General features: G+C 38.3%; 1 protein-coding gene across 1 annotated transcript in view; it reads left to right on the forward strand.

The window, feature by feature from the left end:
• The window catches only part of LOC107559181 (uncharacterized), a 59,314-nt gene that overhangs the window by 22,433 nt on the left and 28,245 nt on the right, over positions 1-8,636 (forward strand). The window contains exon 18 of the mRNA XM_016242938.1: positions 5,194-5,607. Coding sequence (XP_016098424.1) covers positions 5,194-5,607 — 414 coding nt within the window. The remainder of the gene's footprint in view (positions 1-5,193; positions 5,608-8,636) is intronic.

Below are 8,636 nucleotides of genomic sequence, written 5' to 3' on the forward strand. Positions count from 1 at the left end.
CAATGAACAAACGGACTACAAACTGACTACAAACACCACGGGAGACAGGAAATGACATAAATGTCCAGGGCAAATCACAGAGAGCATGAAACAAAAACAAGAAAGAGTTGATTTGTGAGGAGAGTAACCAGGTTTATTTTCTAAAACCAAAAAATAAAACTGAACACCTCAAAATGACAAAACAAGCAAACAAAAACAATATCTTTCAAAAATGTCTTTTCAGTATAATGGATAAATAAAATAATGTTAAGTAAAATTAAAAAGCGAAGCCTTCTTGCAGTGGATGTGCTGGTTTGGGCCTCATTGCCGGCTGCAGTCATGTCCTCATCTCATATATAAAACACCTCTGATTCACAAATACTTGCTAAGGAGCTCGCATTCACATAAAGTAGCCTTGTTGACAAGTTTGGGTGAGTAAGGGCAAAACACACAAGAGGCAGCACTTTCAATGACCTGTAATAGGCAGTATCACGTCTTTTGTAGCAGAAATAAACTGCTGCAGAAAAAGCTAGGTACTGCATCCAATCAGTCATCACAACGTTACTAAACACACACACACACACACACACTGCAGAGGTGCTGGTGTAACGTCGACAGCCGCACTTATCTCGAGGGCTCAGCAGACAGACGTTATGATTCACCAGTGACAAGTTTTTAGCGTGATAAGTTATAACGTATCTGATTTTGAATGTAGTATGACTGTATATTCAAGTAATCACAATGCCTAAATATAAGTTAAAGAGTGGGAGAGGGATTCAACTCTCAAAACGTGAATTATTGTAGAGTGAGATGACACGAAGGCTCTATCACTGCAACTCCGAAATCAGAGCACATTTGAATTAATTAATCAAACCCGAAACTAAATATCTCGGTCCAGATTGATAAATCCTTGAAAACTGCTAGACTTGATTAGTTTTGACTGTGCAAAGTTCTGTTCTGCAATATGAACTTAACAAGGCTTCCTCTAGTTCTGTGTAAAATTATAGCGCGACACGAAGGTGCATTATTGTTGTTGTTGTTATTTTTAGTTTTTTTAATTGTCGGATTATAATTCAGTATGTATTAATGAATGACACAGTTTTGACTGTCATGGTGAGTGCATGAACGAGTGTGAAATACCTTTTTCCTATCACTTACATTGGGCACTTTTGCATTTAAACTGGATTATTCTGACTGCTGACATTGAAAATGATGCATGTTGTTTCGAGGGTATCGGTTAATTTCTTGATTGCCGTTTTAACAGTGTCTGCTTGCATATTTAATTCATGTTCGGTAGCCTAACTCTCTTTAAATGTAGGCTAAAGCCCTGATTTGATCCGTTTACCAGGGAAATTTATCTAACGTTATATTTATATTATTTAGTCGTCATTATTTTGTTTTAAGGAGTTAAAAATGGCCCTTATCAACCTTGATTTACATATTCCATCACATTATTTTGACAGTTAAAGTTTTGGGCGTTTTTTGTGAGCTTTTGGGCTGGAAATCGTCCATCCAATCTGGCAACACTGACTGCAACACTCATTTCAAATGTAGTGGAGTAAAGAGTACAGATACTCATTCAAAAATGTAGTGAAGTAAAGAGTAAGTTGCTAATATCTTTGATACTCAGTAAAGCTACAAAGTATCCGAAAAGATACTCAAGTACAGTAACTAATTAAATTTACTCCAATACTTTACACCTCTGATAATCAGCAGATTCGGCACATTCACGATAAAGAAGCGGCGCTTTCACGTTATGGTATTACAACTGTGAAATTGCAAACAAAAAATACACATTCTGAGACATGAACTGAAATGAATTGTGAATTTTATTAACATTAAATCGTCCTCCTCCCATTTTCATCTCAGAATTATCAAGCCGCCACTGACGCCAGACGAGTAAGCATGCTGAGGTAAAAAAAAATTATGAAAAGTTTTTATTTAAAATACAGTTAGTTAGGCAACATCAGACAACGTTTTCACCATTACGACCGTTTAATAGTTCTATAAACAAATACAATAATATTAGGTCACTTACATTTTAGGTGGAAACAGCGCATCTCACAACAACCAGACGATTCATTGCTGATTGATTCCGTGTTTTGAACGAATCGGTTGAGTCAAAGTTTCATTAGTCCATGCATAAACAAGATACTCAAGTACAGTAACTAATTAAATTTACTCCAATACTTTACACCTCTGATAATCAGCAGATTCGGCACATTCACGATAAAGAAGCGGCGCTTTCACGTTATGGTATTACAACTGTGAAATTGCAAACAAAAAATACACATTCTGAGACATGAACTGAAATGAATTGTGAATTTTATTAACATTAAATCGTGCTCCTCCCATTTTCATCGCAGAATTACAAAGCCGCCACTGACGCCAGACGAGTAAGCATGCTGAGGTAAAAAAAAATTATGAAAAGTTTTTATTTAAAATACAGTTAGTTAGGCAACATCACACAACATTTTCACCATTACGACCGTTTAATAGTTCTATAAACAAATACAATAATATTAGGTCACTTACATTTTAGGCGGAAACAGCGCATCTCACAACAACCAGACGATTCATTGCTGATTGATTCCGTGTTTTGAACGAATCGGTTGAGTCAAAGTTTCATTAGTCCATGCATAAACATCTGATGAATCTGCCGTTTGAATGAACGACTCAATGACTCACTCATTAAATGCTCACTACTGGCACCTACTGGCGTTTTAATTTCGTTGAAAAGTATCATTTCCACCATCATTTCTTGTTTGTATATTCAAAAATATTTAAAAGAATCTCATAATATTATTTAATGCAGTTGTATTTTTTTAGTGTAAATGTATGTAAAAATCAAATGTAAGAATTTGAATTGAAAGTATTAATAAGTTTAGAGGGAAAATGCCCTCTATAAAAGGTAAAAAAAAAGCCCTTGGATAAAATATAAAAAGCACACAGATTTATGTCACAGGTCACGAATTTCCACAAATTCAATAATATTTAGGCATTGTTTCTTTTCCTAAATCCTCACCGTCTAACCCTGTAATTTCGCAGGTTTATTTTATTGTCATTCACTTTTTATCACTGTTTTCGCATCTTAGGGAAATTAAAGATTGCATGGCCATGAATTAAGAATTCGTTCGATGTATTAATTTGTTCCCTCATTTTAGTTAAATCATGGGTTATTTAAGGAACAAAATTAATGAAACATGGACAGTGGCCACAAATTAATAAGTCGTAGGAACGAATTAACAAGTTGTAGGAATGAATAGCCTATCTGTCCTGTGTCCCGCAGCCCTGCAAAGCACAGAGCCCGATATGAAAGAATTATCTGGGGAAATGACTTAGTTACTACATTTCCATTGCTTTCTATTTTAATGTACTTTTAAAGTTTAAATCACATTAAAAGCTTAATTTGTACATTATGAATGAATGATGATGCATTTATATACCGTCACCGTCACTCACAGCCGCTCGCACGGTTTTTTTGCGCATGAGCCGCACGCAGCCCAAAATTAAACGACTTAATCGACCACCGATAGCTTTAATCGATTGCATCTCTTATCGACAATTAATCGATCATCGATTAATCGTTGACATCCCTAAAAGATGGTATATTTTAAATGTGTTTAATGGCATCTTTTTACTGAGTAGCCTATTATTAACAATGGCCGGTATTTTTGATAACAATGCAATACTGCTACAGATGTCTCTATTAAATGCATTTTCCCCTTAATTTTAGCCAATAATTATAGCAATTCAATGTTACAGTATAATTGAAAGCCATTATTTTTAACATTTAGTAGGTTCTGAAAAATATAATTTTTTACTTTTAATTTAAGTGAAATTAAAACAATCTTCACATAAACTATAAATTGTATATGCATAAACTATACAGAATAATCTTTATTCAAGCTACAAAATGTAATTAGCGACTAGAGCAGTCGAGTGATTTCTTTTTTGTTCTGTGATTTACATCAATGACAGACTTCATCAAATTTCACTTTAAAAGCAGCGCTGTCACTTTAAAACCTGATGGACATGACGTCTAACTGACACACATCTGATTTTCTCCCAACTCTTTATAGTCATTTAGGATTTTATAACTCACTTAAGACCGTGTTTACAAGGTCACTCGCCAAAACCCAGAATTTTGATATAATTCTGTTTTTGTCCATTGAAGCACTACTGGCGTGCTGAATACAACCGAACGCTCAGTCTTTCAGACTATACTCCATTTGATAATCATCTTCGTCCAGTGTCTGCGCTATTTCTCGTTCATACCGTGCAACTTTTGAAAGAACACCACACGGCTGGAGCTTTAATACCAGGACAGGATGAGTTTTTGTTTGTTTAAATTTTGAGGGATGCTGTACATTTAGATTGTCATTATGACAAAGTAAACACAATAGAGTGATCCGGACACGACACGCAGCTTCACACCACAAACCATATAGGATGAAATGCTCTTCTGTCACTTGCTCATCTTATTTTGTATTAGTTTATATCTGATTAAACTCTTTTACCAAATCATTGTCCTTTGATCATTTTCACAATAGAGTGCAACAGTGTATGTCCACTTTTTCAGTGGCCATGGTTCCATAAGTATTTTCCCCATTCATTTTTCACATAGGGATTATTAAAAAGACATTGTTAAAGAATTTTAAGCCAGAACCAAAGCCAACCAGCTCTAAGGTGAAACACAACATTACAAACTTTTATTTGAAACAAAAATGTATTTAAAAACGCACAAAAAGACAAGTGTTTTTAAAGTGCAGGACAAAGGTAAAAGAAAAAATAACTGTGTACAATGTCTTTAATGAAGGAATTAACTACAAACCTATAAAGCATTGAAGACAAAAAAAAAAGAAAAAGATTTTCGGTTGCTGATTCTGAGTATACAAATGATGTGGTTTGAAGTCATTAAAAAAACTGATGTATACAAGTAGTTTCAAGTGTAGGAAGAGACATAATCATTACATCATTCAGTGCTTTATGGGAGGAGCCAATTTGTGATTCTGTGATTCATGGATATTTGTCTGCAGGGTCATGAGTACTGTAGTTCTTCACCAGAAACTGCCTGTTAAGAATTGATTTTCAGAAATTAAGTTTAATTAATTTAGTTCATGGTTGATCTGTCTTTACTTCCGGGGCCCAACTGTTGCACAATAAAATGTATAACGGTAACACATCTCTAACAGAATCTTGTTCACTCTTTAGATTTGCTGTACCACACAATAAAACAGCTGGATCATGGGACAAAAGAAAGAGATTTTTCATACTGGATTTGTGTCTGCAAGCTGCGCTCCATCAGAAAGAGACAATAGAAGAAACTGTGAAGAAACTGCTGTCATCTGTGGACTATAAGAAATGTGATTTTCTGCTGGATCTGTACTCACACATGAAGGACTATGAGACTCAAACAGGCAGGAGTGTCCTTCCAGCATTACAGCCAATTTATCAGTCAGCTCCTGCAGTCTGGATCATAAAGCTCTCAGAGAGAAAGAGCTCCATCCTCCTAGAAGTGCTGAAACTCCAAACAGAGAAGAAACCAGTAGAGCTGATAGACTGGACAGATGAAGAGAGTGAAGTGAAGGGATTCCTCCAGTGTCTGCCCTACATCTCACAGCTGAGGTGAGAGTTAAAGGGGTGGTTCACTGGGTTTTTTCTAGGCTTGATTGTGTTTATGGGGTGCAGTCTAACGTGTTAACGCTTCGTTTTTTAAAAAACGCATTATTTTTTTCACATAATTTACCTTTATTCCACACCTCTCTGTCCCATCTCTGAGAAACGGGCTGATCATTTCCTGCTTTTATGAAGCCCCTCCCTCAGAAATAGGCGATGGGCACTGGTTAGCTGGCCCAGTGTGTTGTGATTGGCTAAACCGCCTCTAGCGCGCGTCTAAACGTCCCGCCCCTCACCTCGGCGGCATGTGCTCCGGTTGTATTGTAAACAACTGCATCGTTAATATCGCTTATCAGTTTGAGCCCGATTGAGAAGCAGAGGATATTATTGAAGAGGATCGTGCAGAACCTGTGCAAGCATGGCTTTTAATGGTAGGCCTATGTTTTTTGTTTGTTGTTGTCTCATACTTTTAGATACGCTGTTATTTGTAAATGCTACTGCTTATGTTAGCTTTTAATATACAGTTTTATCCTGATTAAAGCTTTAATACAGTATGGCAACTGCATGCGCGTCCATGTTTAACTCTTCTCATAACTATGTGAAAATAAGTGTATAGTTGTAACAGCTCATTGTTGGAGGTGTTGAATGAGAGAGAGAGCGAGATGCAGAGCGTGTGCAGAGCAGGGTGATGCGAGGAACAGTATTAAGAACTGCTGCTTTAGAACATTGATTTTGAAACTTGTGAATCCATTGGAATCGTTAGAAGACAGAATCGCGATTCATATATGAATAGATTTTTAAGTGCTCTAGTTTTCTCTTCCGCTTCTCTAAAGCAGCGCTGCATGGCCTCGCCCCTTTTGGTGCCTTTTCCTGAGGGCGGGGTTTATCTGGGTTTGTGATGTCACAAACCCGGGAAGTAACTTGTTGTTGTCCCTACCAGCCGTTCTTGTAGGCATTAAACTGACAGAATTTTAAAAGACGATATATCCGTTTGCATTGAACTTTCAGCTTCTTAACTTTGCAAATATTGTTTATGCTCAAACAGCAACATTAGACACTAACTAACATTAAAAAAGTGAAATTGCCATCAACCACCCCTTTAAATAATGTGTTTAGCTTTGATTTAATAGATATTACGTAATGGATAGAATACATTTTTCTTTCATTTGTATTTTAGTGCCTGTAACCACACTGACTGAATTTTGATAGGTGTTTTTTTTGCTTTTAACTAATATGTAAGACTTTGTGCTTGTAACTGAGCAGTGATTAAGGCTTTTCATATATAAACTAAAGCAGAGATACATTTTGTCAGAGCACATTTTGTGTCCATAAAATATTATGATGGTAGTTTTTGGGACATGTATGTTGTACAGTGCTGTACAGATGTTATGAGCAGGGTTTAAATTGGGCCGGGGCCGTCCGGGGGTTGATCCCCAGCACATAGGCTGCATTTACACTGCAAGTCTTAATACACAGATCCGATCTTTTGACCATATCCGATTTTTTGGCATGTCTGTTTACATTCACTTTAGACACGACTGGTATCCGATATCTGTGTTTACATGAATTCCCACACAAAAGGATTGTCTGCAGTGATCGCTTTACTATGCACATGGTAGACCCCCGGGTTTTAAATGGCCGTGCTTTTAAAATTATTTATATAATTCACGTCGAATGGCCATTATTATTTGCCAGCATGGACAACGGCTGTCATGGATGTTTTGCAGCACAAAATCTGACTGATCGGATAAAGACCGGAAAATAACGGTCATTTTAAACTTAAACTAAATTTTAAACTAGATAAATAAACTTATCTATTTTATCTACAACTCGTTAGAGGTAGAATTCTTTAGTGAAATAAAGATGATATTTATTGAAATGAATTCGAATTAAAGAGAGAGAGAGAGAGAGAACGAACGAACGAACGCATGCACCCACGTGCGAGCGAGCGATTGTGAAGCATAGCAAACAAACTGCTAAGTTATCAGCTTATTGCTGAGAAATATATGTAGCTTTTAGCTGTTGTATTTTCAAAATTCACTGGGCGGGGGTTGAAAACCAGCTGCTGAATGTGCAATTTCTTACCTATAAAAAGTTTCCATCTCAATAAAATGCGAGCGCATACAGCACGCCGGCATTACAAATCTTTATGAGCAAACGTGTTGCCCTCGTATTGGGAGTTCTGTGGAGAATCGGATATGTGTGTTTAGACGTAGGTCGGCTGTTCAGATATCAGATGTGTATCCGATTAAAATCCACATTTGGAAGTGGCTCAGATCGGATGCAAAAAAACGTCTCAGGTTACGTATGTAACCCTGGTTCCTCGGGGGAATGAGACGCTGCATCGGAAAACGCTAGGGGAACGCCTTTTGTGACCCATGCTCTGAATCCCATGTGAAATCAGTCCAATAGCTGAGCGGGACATCATGGGCGGGTGACGTCGTGACCAGGAAGCTATAAAAGCGCGTGCGGCGGAGCCTGCGTCAGCTTCTAGGAATGAAGCAAGCACTGGCAGGGACGCTGGAAGTATGGCACCGAGACGCAGCGTCTCGTTCCCTCGAGGAACCAGGGTTACATACGTAACCTGAGACGTTCCTTTTCAGGAACTCGAGCTGCATCGGAAAACGCTAGGGGAACGAGAATGCCCATGCCGCCAGACTTCCAAGTCTCTGCCTAGTGTGGAAGACTGCACAGCTAGGGCGAGAGAGCAGAGGAGCCCGGAGTGCTAAAGTAGGCGGGGCCCGTCATCCCCAAGGCCAACTTCTTAAGGAGTGAATCTTGACCCCCAAAGGAGAGGGGAGATCAGAGGACTCGAGGCTATGGAATAGCATCCTGATCCACCACTAACATAAGCTTCTCTGGCCGAAGGCCTCGGCCTCAGCGCACCGCAGAGGAAACGTGTAAGAAGAGGGTGTCTTCCCCCTGAATGGACACCGAGAGGGGCGTGGTGGGCCGCAATGGCTGCCACGAAGCCCTCTAGGGTGGAATGGGTCAACCCTGCGGATAAACAGGCCTGCAGGAACTCCAGAACTGTACCA

Source organism: Sinocyclocheilus grahami, unplaced genomic scaffold (genome assembly GCF_001515645.1).
Source record: "Sinocyclocheilus grahami isolate Dianchi unplaced genomic scaffold, SAMN03320097.WGS_v1.1 scaffold677.1, whole genome shotgun sequence".
In the NCBI taxonomy this organism is placed as follows: domain Eukaryota; kingdom Metazoa; phylum Chordata; class Actinopteri; order Cypriniformes; family Cyprinidae; genus Sinocyclocheilus; species Sinocyclocheilus grahami.